Consider the following 14,245-nt stretch of genomic DNA (forward strand, 5'->3'; position numbering starts at 1 on the left):
CTAAATTTAGATCCTGCAGAATCATGTTTTACCTTAAGATTAGAATTCACTACTTTGTTACATCTTAAACTCAATTATTAATTTTCTCAGTAAAGTTTCTATCAAGAGACCCCTCTAGAACAGCAAGATAGGAAGGGATTACTACACAGGCAGCAAGATCCAGTGAACAATCCCATCCTCATATGGACGCAGTTGTCACCATTAGAGCTCCCTCTCAGTCAACACTCTTCCCAAAGTTGAAATCTCACAATGTATAGATTATCCAAAGTAAATTATAGGAAACTGAATTATTTGAAATGAAAGAATGAGTCATAATATTTGAAGAAAAAAATGGGCTCATAGGTACTTCTTAAAGGATAGTAGCTGTTTAATAAATGGACCTGGAGTTATGAAAAATTCCATAGGCAGGAAGGCAGTCTGTTTTCTGGGAGAGACCCAGGAAAACAGAGTAACTCACCAAAATAGCAGAAGAAGCTTTTACCTTAAATACTGTTCTGGGCTAAAGACAAAAGATGTTGAGTATGGAGAGAGTCAGTTGTCCATGAAAAGCCCAGTAAATAGTAAGGTTGTTTGTTATACAGATTTAAATCATAGCCTTCTCCATTGATAAGAGTTTCTAGAGATTTGGCCATTCTCCTATTCCTAGTACAGAGAGAAAGACACCTCTACAAATGGAGTTTTCCCTTATAAATGTAAATGTTCCTTACAAAAGGGTAACTCCTACTTGGTTTTCAGAGTTTCTCCCCTGTTGGCTCTTTCTTAGAAAAAGAAACCCATCAGGTCCCTGTGGGGTTCCTGGGCACAAAAGACTTTCTGGGTCCACCATTTCCTGTGTTTTGGAAATGGGCCTCATTCAACCTCCATGACTTTCCCTGAGTTCCAAAGGAAAGGCTCAGACAGTTGATGGTCAGGGAAGGAAGGGGATGCAAAGACAAGGGAGGAACAGTCAAGAAACAATAATACGGCCGTGGGTCAGGATCCTGGTTCCCTCTCAAGGTATACACATAAAAATATAGGCATGTTATACACCTAAGAGCAAAGTTATACTCATTATGCTTCTTTTGGAAGTGAATACTTTAAAACTGAACAGCTTAGAGTCTTTCCTTGTCCTACTCCCTTGCTTATTTGCACCCTAAACACAATCACCCATAAGTTAAAGATTAGGCACCCTGAGCACTATTGCCTGTGGGTTAAAGATTATTAGTACATAATGTTTTTCAGGATCTTTCCTAGTTTGTTCTAATCTCTGATCGACATGCCCTTTTCCCTAGTACTCTTATTCTAGGTAATAACCCAGAAGCCCATCGTCATGATCAGGCCAAGATCTCCTGACACCAGCTTTGATGACAAAGATTCTCCTAAAGAAAGAAGAATGCATGTTTTCCTCAATCCTGATTCCTATCGGAAAGCCTGTTTTTCTGCTTTTTACTATAAAACTCTCTGCAATTCTCCCAAAGGGGGCACAGTCTTTAAAGCACTAGCCTGCTCTGGCCCCATTTGCCTGGCAAAGCAATAAAGCTATCTTTTTCTCCTTCACCCAAAATTCTGTCTCTGCATTTCTATTCAGCAATGGTGGACAGAAGCCAAGTTTTGGCAACAAAACTAACCAACTTAAAATAATTAACATGCCAGAGACATATTTTGGGGTGGCAAATTCTGTTCCTCTATAATGTTATTAAATGGTTTGTTTGATTTAGCCCATTAGTCTACCTCATGTCAATTCTCAGACAGTCCAGAAGAACTTAGAAGGGCAAAGGAAAATTAATTCCTCCCAACAAACGAAAATAATTTATTATAAATGTATATAAAACACTTCCTATGTTAAATTTAGAAAGTGTAATTTTTAAAAAGATCCCATTCACAATAAATAATAATAATAACAGCCAAATAATACTTCTGTTTAAATCTAAAAAAAAGATATGTAAAATTAACACAGGTATGTGAATTTTATCCCAATAGAGCTTTTGCCAAAAGGAAAAAAGTAACACAAAAAATACATAGATATAGGAGTTCCTACTTCGGCACAGCAGAAATGAATCCAAGTAGTATCCATGAGGAAGCGGATTCAATCCCTGGACTCACTTAGCGGGTCGGGGATCTGGCATTGCCATGAGCTGTGCTGCCGATCACAGACACTGCTTGGATCCTGTGTTACTGTGGCTGGGGTACAGGCCGGTAGATGTAGCTCCAATTCAACCCCTAGCCTGGGAACTTTCATATGCTGTGGGTATAGCCCTAAAAAGCAAAAAAAAAAAAAAAAAAAAAGATATAGAAATAATTACTGTAACATTTTGATATATGTCCTTCCAGATACTTTTAAATAAAATGGAATTATACAATGTATGCCATTATGAAATCTACTTTTTTGGTTTGACATGATATTAAGACTATTTTTACAAGTGAGCCGTAAAAATCATATTAATGGCTAAATAGTATTTGTTGATGAAAAATTAATCAGTCAATCTAAGAAAAACAGAAAATTTTATTAGCACCAAAGTGAGAATCAAACCTGGAAACAGCCTCTCAGAAAACTCTGAGAACTGTTTTTCCCATTAAAAGTCACAGCACACAGAGCTCCCATTGTGGCTCTGCCGTAATGAACTCAACTAGTATACCTGAAAACATGAGTTCCATCCCTGGCCTAGCTCGGTGGGTTAAGGATCCTGCATTGCCATGAGCTGTGATGTAGGTCACAGACATGGCTCTGATCCCACATTGCTATGGCTGTGGTGTAGGCTGGCAGCTATATCTCTGATTTGACCCCTAGCCTGGGAACTTCCATATGCCACAGGTGTGGTCCTAAAAAGAGAAAAAGAGAGAGAGAAAAAGTCACAGCACAGTTTTATGTAAGTTTTTTGAGACAGAGGGCTGCACATTAAAGAATTTACTATTGACCTTTTACACAATCAAGATCTAGGCATAATATGGGTCATAATGGTCCTCTACAAATTAAGAAGGAATGTTATCTTTTAAGAAGTTGTCTTGTTGGTGCTAGAGGAATGTTGTTCTTTATGGTTGAGCAAGTATTTCTGCCAATGGGCGAGGGTTGGTTGATGCATAATGCAGAGTAATACATAATGAACAGTAAAGGGAGGAGGAGGCCAGAGGGCAGAGAAAAAAATTTGTGTTTAAATTTTTCTTGCCTTGCTATAAATATAAGTTTTATTTCACACTTTATATGGATATACCATAATTTATCAAGTCTAATGCTTGGCTGTTACAACACTTTTAATACTGTGAGGTTATTTCTATTGGATATAATTCAATAAGAAAAATTGTGGATCAAAGAAAATATACATATTTTAATGTACATATTCTGAAAAAGTTATAGCAATCTAAATTCTGAGAACTCCCCTTTTCACACACTTATCTAAATTGGAAATTATCACTTTATATCTTTGCCAAGTAAAAAGTAGTATATCATGGTTATCTTTTTTTTTTTATTTTAATGGCTGCAATCACAGCATGTGGATGTTCCCAGGCCAGGTACTGAATCTGAACCGCAGGTGCAAACTTCACTGCAGCTGTGGCGACACAGGATCATTTAACCCACTGGGGATCAAACCACAGTGACTCAAACTGCTGAAGATGTGGTATATATACACAATGGAATACTACTCAGCCATAAAAAAGAACAAAATCATGCCATCTGCAGCAACCTGGATGGAACTAGAGACTTTCATACTGAGTGAAGCAAGTCAGAAAGAGAAAGACAAACACCATATGATATCACTTATATATGGAATCTAATATATGGCACAAATGAATCTTTCCACAGAAAAGAAAATCATGGACTTTGAGAACAGACTTGTGGTTACCAAGGGTGTGGGGGAGGGAGTGGGATGGATTGGGAGCTTGGGGTTAATAGATGCAGACTATTGCCTTTGGAATAGATTAGCAATGAGTTCCCTCTGTGTGGCACTGGGAACTATGTCTGGTCACTTATGATGTAGCATGATAATGTGAGGAAAAAGAATGTATACATGTAAGTGTAACTGGGTCACCATGCTGTACAGTAGAAAAAAATAATAATAATATACTGGGGAAATAAAAAATTAAAAAAAAAATAGGAGTTCCCGTCGTGGCGCAGTGGTTAGCGAATCCGACTAGGAAAAAACCATGAGGTTATGGGTTCGATCCCTGGCCTTGCTCAGTGGGTTGACAATCTGGCATTGCCGTGAGCTGTGGTGTAGGTTGCAGACGGGGCTCGGATCCCGAGTTGCTTGTGGCTCTCGCGTAGACCGGAGGCTACAGCTCCGATTAGACCCCTAGCCTGGGAATCTCCATATGCCTCGGGAGCGGCCCTAGAAAAAACAAAAAAAATAATAATAATAATAAAAAATTTAAAAAATAAAAAAATTTTAAAAACCCACGGCACTCCGATTCTTAACCCACTGCACCACAGTGGGAACTCCTTTTTTTTTTTTCATGGTTATCTTAATTGCATTTCCTTACTGGTGCATTTCAACAATTATTTTATACGTGTACCCACAATACGAATTTTTAATTACCGACTCATATCCTTGGACCATTTTTCCATTGATATGTTTGTTCAAGTGTTTTTTAAAGAAATCTAGTTAGGATATGCTAAATAGATTAAGGCATGTGTGCTGCCTAACTGCAACTAAAGGAAGATAAGATTTCAGAATTGTAAACCTTTGTTTCTGTTATATTGCTCTAAAGCTATGGCCTGTTTTGTTTAGGATCAGAATAATGTTGTGGTCAGAAAAACAATATACCAAAGTAATTTCAATTTTTAACCAAATGTAGTCAATACTCATAGTCCATGTGGTCAAAAACCACTTCTATTTTTTTTTTTTTTTTTTTTTTTTTTTTTTTTTTTTTTTGCTTTGTAGGGCCACACCTGTGGCATATGAAAGTTCCCTGTGGCTAAGTGGTCGAATCAGGGTTACACCTGCCACTGCTGGCCTATGCCACAGTCACAGAAATGTGGGATTCAAGATGCATCTGCAACCTACACCACAGCTCACAGCAATGCTGAATCCTGAGCAAGGACGGGGAAGCATATCCTCATGGATACTGGTCAGGTTTGTTACCACTGACTGATGATGGGAACTCCCAAGCCATTTCAATGTTTAAACCCAAGTCCTTTACCTTTATTTTATTAACACTGTGAAAGAAAATGGATACATAGAGTGATTAAAAGTATTTGTTTAAAATTTTTCTTTTTCCTCTTCCAACCAGCCAAGTACAAAATTCTTGATTTGATACTAAAACTATCAGACCCAGTAAAGTGGTTTCTAATCTGTGGGCTTCAGACCTACAGAAATAACATCTTCGAGATTTCCTCCTCAAAAACACAAATCGAATACATTCTACCTTTTCGATTAATAACGTTCTAATTAACAAGAGACCTGCTAGAACTCAACAGAGTATCTCCAAATTAAAGAAACTTACTTTGACCTAACCTACAGAGCTAATTAACAAAGGTATATGAAACTCTTCTTCCTCAAATAAAATTAAAAGGTTATCCTACCCATATGGTAAAAGCACATGAACTTTTCCTGTGAAGTGTGTGGCATTAGGCACATATTCCAGAGAAAAAAGAACATTCCATAGTTCATAAAATGTTAATCTAATATTCATTAGTGATCCATCCAGTTGTTCTTTAATAAATGTGAATAAGGCTTATCACTTCCATATTTGAGCTTTTTTTTTTTTCTTTTCTATATTCTTACTAAAATTTCTACTGCCCATGAAGATCTCATAGAACCTCTCTTAGGGAAGATGTCATTAATCATCTTATTGGGACTGGGTAATTTTTTGGTATTTCATTTAATCCTCTTAATAACCTCGTGCAATTTACTAACATCCATCTTTTATCTTTTTTTTTCTATTTCAGAAACTTGAGAATGAGAAAATTGTTGTCTTGATCTTCAGGATTATTCTGATCCTTTCAACTGTCCTTAAATACTTAATCATTATGTTTCTAGGAAAGGAGATAATGTGCTATTTAGAATGATTCTCAGTTACTATGTTTCTCAAACATAAGCAAGACCTATCTGAGATAACTGTAAGAGCTGATTGAAAAACATGCAAACCCCTACTCAGCTCAGGGATTTTTGTCACCATAGTACCTGGTTATCTCCGATAATCCTCAGTTTTGACAGGAACAAAAATTAGATCTTCATACATCTGTCAATGTACACATTATTGGGACTGAGTATTATCACTTAGCTAACCATCTCCATACTAAATATTGACAATATTATTAAATATGCTTACCCATTTGTTGCAAAGAAGAAAATAATGTATTCTGTCCTTTCCATTACAAAAAGTCAGGGAAATAGACAAATCTGTAAAATATAATAAAATTATGGAAACACATTATATATTTTCTTCCATGTTTTAGCACATATTGTATATATAAATTACCATTTTTATTTTTGTGCTATTATTATTGTATTTTATATACAACTATGGATGGTATTATTATGGTGTTATATGTAAAAATCATAACAGATGGGACTCCTTAAATCAGTGGGGAAAGGATAAGTCAAGAGGGGTTTAAAAAAAAAACTAACCTCATGCACAAATAAATTCTAGAATGATTAAAGCTTTAATGTCAATAAGGAATACTAAGGAAAAATATAGAAAAATTTATATTAATATCAGGGTGGGAAAGGAGTTTGCTATATAATATACAATCATAATACAGAAACCATATGTGATAGGCAAGAAAAGCAGCAATGTTTTTTCCAAAAAGTTACTGCTAAAAATAGATGTTACCAAAAATTAAGGGGGGCTTTATTAAATAATCCCCCTTGCCTCCGATCCACTGGAACAACTCTCTGACTGTATAGTAATGAGGGAATGGGTCAAAATAGAGGAATCCATACTATGAGATTACTAGTGGTGTGCTAGGCACCATGCCAGGTTCTATGAATGCTAAGATGATTTCATTCTATCAGATAGATTTTTGCTCATATTGCAAGGAGTTCTGGATAGGCAGGTGTAAATGAAAAATGTTGCCTGCCATATCAGTAAACAAAAGATGTCGGCAGCCATAAAGCTACTACAGCCGCCCCCAACAGTGAGCCTTGAGAGAACTCAGATGGAGAAAATGAGATGCCTGCTGCCAAGCCCTCAGCCTTGGCAGCCGCCCTCAATGGTGCACCCTGAGGGGACTCAATGTGGGAGAGCACAAGATACTGGTCCTACAAAGCCAAGGTGCATATCAAAGGAATGATTTCAATGAGCCCAGACTCTTGCATCTTCCCATGTGTAGAAAAAATTAAATTAATTAATTGCAAATGTCTGGTTTTCTTTATTTAACAGTAATCTTTTGATGTTCTAACTACCTGGTCTTTGTTGCAAAAAACCTTATATATCCTTTTTCCTCTCTTACTCCTTTAGAGCAATTCCTTAGAGCTATTTAAGAGGCTGCATTTCAGGCTTAAGTTCTCAGTTTCGTCTGCCAAATAAAATATAATTCTTAACTTATAGGTTTTGTTTGTTGGTTGGTTTTTCAATCAACACAGGGAAACTCAGAAGAGCCTAGCCCTGAAACTGGATGTATATCTTCAGGTAGAAAGATATGTATCAAATGTCCTGGAAATGATGAAAGCCAGAACAATGATCTAAAAATCAAAAGATCTGCTTAGATTTTACTGTGTTCACACGTGTGCTAGAGCTATTCCTGTGATCCTGACAAATAATTTGGCCTAACCTCATCTGGCTCAAACAAGCCAATCCTTAAAGTCACTTCTTGTTGTAATATTACACCATCTATCATACATTTAGGAAATCACAAGACAGTTATCACACTATGACCTGGAGTATAGTATTCATCACATGTGCTAGAACTGCTTTATATCTGCTCTGTAAGTTTTCCTGAACTGAACAGTTTCTAGAATAAACTACATCTCTCACCTTACTGAGGTTTAGGAATTGATGAAAATTTTTCATAGGTTTCATGAATCTTGTGCGCTGCAAGTTTCGCCCTCTCATAGATTTGCCTTGTGTAAACTCCTTAGAAACAGTTCTTTAACAAGTCTATAAGTATATACCTTCTCAAAGACTCTTAATTAAAGAAACTAGGCAATTACTTTCTTAAGTATACATACTGTGTGTAATGGAGAGAGAATTGGTCTGAAAATGAAAAGGCTTGGATTCTTTTTTTCCAAAAATCACTAGCCCTTGCATCATTAGGCAGTATTTTACACATAGCAGGCACTATGGAATTGGATTGGAGCTGCCAGGCCATTATTGTGAAGGATTTTGATGTTGTAACACTACCACCTAGTGGGAAATCTGATCAGAAAAAAAATTCAAGGTATTCCTAAAAACATCCTTTGAACACTTTTGAATCCAATGTTTGAGGTCTATTTTATAAGGAAGAATTTTTTGATTATTGATATCACAATATAGGAATAAGTGATATACGAAAGAAGACATTTGTAGTCAAATAATTTTTCTAATGAATACAAGTTTGTATACCCAATGCACAATGAAGCAAAACAAACTGAAATATCAGAGTTTGGAGCAGAGAAAGTTTTATTACAGGGCTAAGCAAGGAGATGGGTGGCTCAAGCCCATGAAAACCCAAATTTCTCCAAAAGTTTTAGCAAAGCTTTTTTTTCTTTCTAGGGCCACACCCATGGCATATGGAAGTTTCCAGGCTAGGGATTAAATTTGAGCTACAGCTGCTGGCCTATGCCTGAGGCATAGCAGTTTGGGATTCAAGCGGTGTCTGCGACATTTACCACAGCTCAGGGCAATGCTGGATCCTTTAACCCACTGAGCAGGGTCGGGGATTAAACCCATGTCCTCATGGACACTAGTTGGGTTTGTTACTGCTGAGCCACAATGGGAACTCTGCAAAGTAGTTTTAAAGGCCAGGTGAGTGTGGAGGGTCACAGAATGTGTTATTAATTCATTCACAATTCTCTGATTGGTTGATGGTGAGGGAACAAGATCAACATTATCAACCCTTAGGCTCCAGGAGGCCTGGGGGCTATGTGCTCATAGTCATCAAATAGTTAAACATCTTTCATTTGTAGAGGTTTTCACATCGACAAACAACTTAGGAAATGTGCATTAGATACTATCTAGGTACTTCAGTGAGAAGCTAAAGCAGAGGATCCTGGGGAGGGACTTGCCCTGGGAAGGTCCAGTAGGGTTCTGCTTAGTAACAGTTTTGGATAACCTAGGGGGGAAAATAAAGTGTGTTTTTTTTTTAATGTAAGTCTTCTCAAAGCATTTTTTTACCTTATAATGTTCACCTTATAATGTTTTTGGAATCAAGGATTTGACCTATAATTGATGTGTATATTCAATGTTACTATAAACTTTTCTCCAAAAGTTACTAAATCAATGGCAAAACTTATAATCACACCTACACTTTTATTGAGGATAAACATAAAAATTTGCAGATTTCACAACTTTATTTGAATATTGATCACTTTTTTCTTGGAGCATTTCATAGAAATATGTTAAACATTACACATTCCTACCACAGCTTAGATTTAAAATGTTGGTCTAGTTATATGGAATAGTTATCATGATTAATTGGTCAATTGCTTACTTATTTTGGCACTCATACCAGGCAAAGCAGTTTCACCTTTGTGACCTATTCAGTGGCTTGAGGCCTAGAATTAGAGCAACTGGAAAAAGGAAAACCTGGCTAAAAATGCTAAATTTAGTAGGATCATAGAAATATGTCCTATAAAGAACAGAGAGGTTATAGGAACTCAATTTTTTTTTTTTAATCTTAAATTGTGCACCAAGGCACGCGAGGGCACAGCAAAAACTTTGAGGGCCACTGCAAGATATTTTAAATTTTCAAGTGAAACATATCTTGACATCTGTTGGATACTACTCTTAGCCCAAAGCAGTTCAGTTTCACCATTAGTTCACACTATATTCCTTTAATTACTGTCATATCTTTATGAAGCTGAGTTTCTATGGTTACTGTGATACAAAAACAAGCACTGTTTGAAAATAGATTGGAGCTACTACTTTTCTTCTTTTTTCTTTTTTTTTTTTTCATCATGAACTGAGAAAGTTTGAGAACTTCTGGATTAATCTATTCACTAGTTAACAAATATTTGAGAACAGACTAGATATCAGGCACTATTTCAAACGCTGGCAATAACAGCAATAAAAAAAAAAAAAAAGACCCTACTTTCCTGGAACTTACATTTTCAAGAGGAAATACAGATAATAGCAAATGAATATGGACATCAGGGTGGTATGAAGAGAAATTTAGTGCTGCCCAATTCTTCTTTTATTCCATTAATCTGGTTCAAAAACAAGATTCCCCCCACCTATCAAACTGTAAAGTCCTTAGTGTGGCCTTCAAGTCCCTCCACAAAACATCCAATAATGTAAGAGTTATAATTACTTCCCATGAATTCCTTGACTTAGAAGTTTTACATATCACCAGGCGGATGGTCACCTATATAAACATATCATCTTCTTTATTAGGATATAAACTACTTGAGAAAAGTATAGAATCTCATCCACTTTTATATTCCTTCAGGATCAATGTAGTTCCTTTTCAATGGCAATTACTCAATAAATAATTTTTGAATAAATGAAAGATACTAAATAATAACCTTGTACAACGAACTAGACCATTTCAAGTCCCAACCTGCAGAGAACACTCATCTGCATAAATTCCTTGAGGACTAATACAGCCTTCTCCATTTAGTGGATCCAAAGCTGCATTTTTTATATACACATTTCTTTAGTTTAGGATTTCCATTTAGGATTCATATAATGAGAACATACTTTGGAAACCTTCTTAGCCTTTTTTGCCTTGCTAGAAATTCAGTTTCTTAAATCCAAACTGTGAAAAGGTTTAGTAAATACTTGTAGGTTGGCAAATACCATCACTTACCTTCCCTGAACTGACAGGATCACATCGTTTGTTTTCAAGAAAATCATGTTAACACTCAAGTCAAAATAATCATAATTATGGAGCTCCCGTTGTGGCACCGTGGTTAACGAATCTGACTAGGAACCATGAGGTTGCAGGTTCAATCCCTGGCCTTGCTCAGTGGGTTAAGGATCCAGCGTTGCCATGAGCTGTGGTGCAGGTCGCAGACGCGGCTGGGATCCCGCGTTGCTGTGGCTCTGGTGTAGGCCGGGGGCTACAGCTCCAACTGGACCCCTGGCCTGGGAACCTCCATATGCCGTGGGAGCGGCCCTAGAAAAGGTAAAAAGACAAAAAAGATTAAAAATAAATAAATAAAATTTTTTTTAAAAAATCATAATTTTGTGTCAGATTTTCTTCCAAGTAAATATTAGGTTTCATGGAAATGTTGCCTTTCAACTTACAATTCATGTACCTTTCTTCAAGCTATCATACTTTAGTAATCAGCAGAAGTGCTTTATGTCTCCTTCACATTTCATCATATAGAGTATTAAAAGTTTGCTCTTGATAGACTTCCCGTGTGGCTCACAAAAGTTTTCTCTTGAGGATTACAAAATAAATTATTACGTATTGATTAATTATATAATTTAAAGTTAATTATATAAATTTAATTATTAATTTTTACTGCTGCCTTAAGTGAAAAAAATACTGTGGGTTGGAAGAGTGAATGAATGGATTAACAAATAGAAGTGTAAGAATGCAGATGATTCCACAATTAACACAAAATAAAGAAATCACACCAACCCAAAGATTGCAAAATTTAGCTATCTATCACTTTCCTCTAGACATGAACACTTTTTAAAAAATCTCCTGATTTGGATTACTAAAAAATAAAATAAAACATAAGAATTGAAAATTAAGGACCCTAGTGTCTCAAAATGGCAGAATAGAAGGATTTGAGCTCACCTCCTCTCATGAAACCACCCAAACCACAACTAACTGCTGAACAACCATCAGAAACAGACTGGGAGTTCTCACTGTGGCACACAGGTTAAGGATTTGGGAATTGCCTCTGTGGCAGCACAAGTTCAATCTCTAGCCCAGTGCAGTAGGTTAAAAATCTGGCGTTTCTGCAGCCATCGCTCAGGTTTGATTCCTAGCCTGGGAATTTCCATATGCTGCAGATATGGCCATTTAAAAAATAAAATAAAAGAAAGAAAAAAGTGAAAATGGAAATAATTTAAAAGATTTTCTACACCCAAAGGTAAAGAAGAAGCCACAACAAGATGGCAGGAGGTTGCACTTTCATGATATAATTAAATCCCATGCCCCCCAGGTGGGTGACCACAAACTGGAAAACAATTATCCCACAGGAGCAAGAGTTCTGAGCCCCTCATCAATTTCCCTAGCCTTGGGATCTAGCATTGGGAATAGGAACCCCCAGAGTATTTGGTTTTGAAAGCCAGTGGGGCTTGAGTACAGGAGTTCCACAGGACTGGGGGATAGGCTAGGGGTCAAATTGGAGCTACAGCTGCTGGCCTACACCATAGACACAGCATCACCAGATCTGAGCTGCATCTGTGACCTACACTGCTGCTTGTGGCAATGCCAGCCTTAACCCATTGAGCAGGGTCAGGGTTCGAACCCACATCCTTATGGATACTAGCCAGATTCTTAACTCACTGAGCCAGCATGGGAACCCACAGAAACTATGAGATACCACCAAAAAAAATTACAGGAGTTCTGGTTGTAGTTCCAGAAATAGAGACCCCTCTCTTAGAGGGTGCACACAAGGTTTCAAGTACACTAGGACCCAGAGCAAAGTAATGAATCCATAGGAGCCTGGGCCAGACCTGCCTGCAAGTCTTGGAGGGTCTCCTCAGGAGGTGGGGATTGACTATGGCTCACTGTGGAGCAATGACGTTGGTGGTGGAAGCCTCAGGGAATATTCATCAGCATGAGCTCTGCTGGAGGTCACCATTTTGGCATTGATACCTGGCCCCACCCAACAGCCTGAAGACTCCAGTATTGGGATGCCTCAGGCAAAAACCAACAGGATGAAAACACAGCCCAAACCAGTGGCAGACAGGCTGCCTAAAGTCATCCTGAGCAGACAGCCACCTCTAAACACAACACTTGACATGACCCTGCCCAACAGAAGGTCAAGATACAGCTCCAGCCATCAGTGGGTAGGCACCAGTCTTCCCACCAGAAAGCCTGAGCAAGCCCTTGGATCAACTTCACCCAACAAGGGGCAGACACCAGAAGCAAAGGGAGCTACAACCCTGCAACCATTGAAAAACAGACCACAAACACAGAAAGATAAATAAAGTGAAATGGCAGAGAAATATGTTCCAAACAAAGGAATAAGACAAAACCCCAGAAGAACAACTAAGTGAAGCTAGGAAACTTGCCTGAAAAAGAATTCAGAGTCATGATAGTAAAGATGATCCAAGATCTTGGTGGGGGGGGAATGGAGGCACAGACTGAGAAATAAGAAATGTTTAACAAAGAGATAGAAAATTCAAAGAACAAACAGAGATGAACAATACAATAACTGAAAAGAAAAATATGCTACAAATTAAATAAATAATCCATTTTAAGATTAAAATGAATGAAAAATGAATTGTTCCCAGAAAGAGATATTGAGTTAAAGGGGAAAAAAATTTGCTGATTGGAAACCATCGTAAATTCAAGGATTGCTAGTCCCTATCTAGAAAAATGCCATTCCTTTTTGGTGATTCCTACACAGTGATTCCATGCATAGTCATCATGAAAAATCACATTTATGCATTGACCGATTATTGTCTATCTCACTACCGAATCCACTACTAGATATAAGCTTATTGTAAGGGCTTGCTTGTCTTCTTCACCATTGTTATAATGCCTACAATAGTACTTAAAACATAAGTACTCAGTTATAGACTATATCAATGTAAGCTTTGCTTATCACCAGATTTCTTTCCAATGGTGAGACATATTAAAAAGAACAATATCAGCCAGAAGTAAGATATTAAACAAATGTTATAACATTTCTACTACAATACAAGTGTCTGCCATGAATTTCTTATTTTAAAAAAGCCATTTTTTAAATCAGTGGCTTTTTAAATTTTTTTTATTAAAGTATAGTTGATTTTCAGTGTTGTGCTATTTCTGCTATACAGCATAGTGACCCAGTCATACCTATTTGTACATTCTTTTTCTTATACTTTCTTCCATCATGTTTTCTCACAGGACATTGGATACAGTTCCCTGTACTGTACAGCAGGACCTCATTGCTTATCCATTCTAAATGTTATCTACCAACAACAAAATCCCAGTCCATCCCACTCCCTTCCCCCTCCACCTTGGCAACCATAAGTCTGTTCTCTATGTCTGTGAGTCAGTTTCCTTTCAGAAGATAGG

At 37.2% G+C, this 14,245-nt stretch overlaps 1 protein-coding gene across 1 annotated transcript in view; it reads right to left on the reverse strand.

The window, feature by feature from the left end:
* The window catches only part of LOC106507506 (uncharacterized), a 420,688-nt gene that overhangs the window by 368,935 nt on the left and 37,508 nt on the right, over positions 1 to 14,245 (reverse strand). Inside the window, exon 3 of the mRNA XM_085024874.1 lies at positions 6,247 to 6,317. Within this exon, the coding sequence (XP_084881000.1) occupies positions 6,247 to 6,317 (71 nt within the window). The remainder of the gene's footprint in view (positions 1 to 6,246; positions 6,318 to 14,245) is intronic.

The sequence above is a fragment of the Sus scrofa genome, chromosome 5 (assembly GCF_054392235.1).
Source record: "Sus scrofa isolate SSC_HxYL_T2T_F1_AM1 chromosome 5, Sscrofa_HxYL_maternal_Yorkshire_Landrace_v2.0, whole genome shotgun sequence".
NCBI classification, from domain to species: Eukaryota; Metazoa; Chordata; class Mammalia; order Artiodactyla; family Suidae; genus Sus; species Sus scrofa.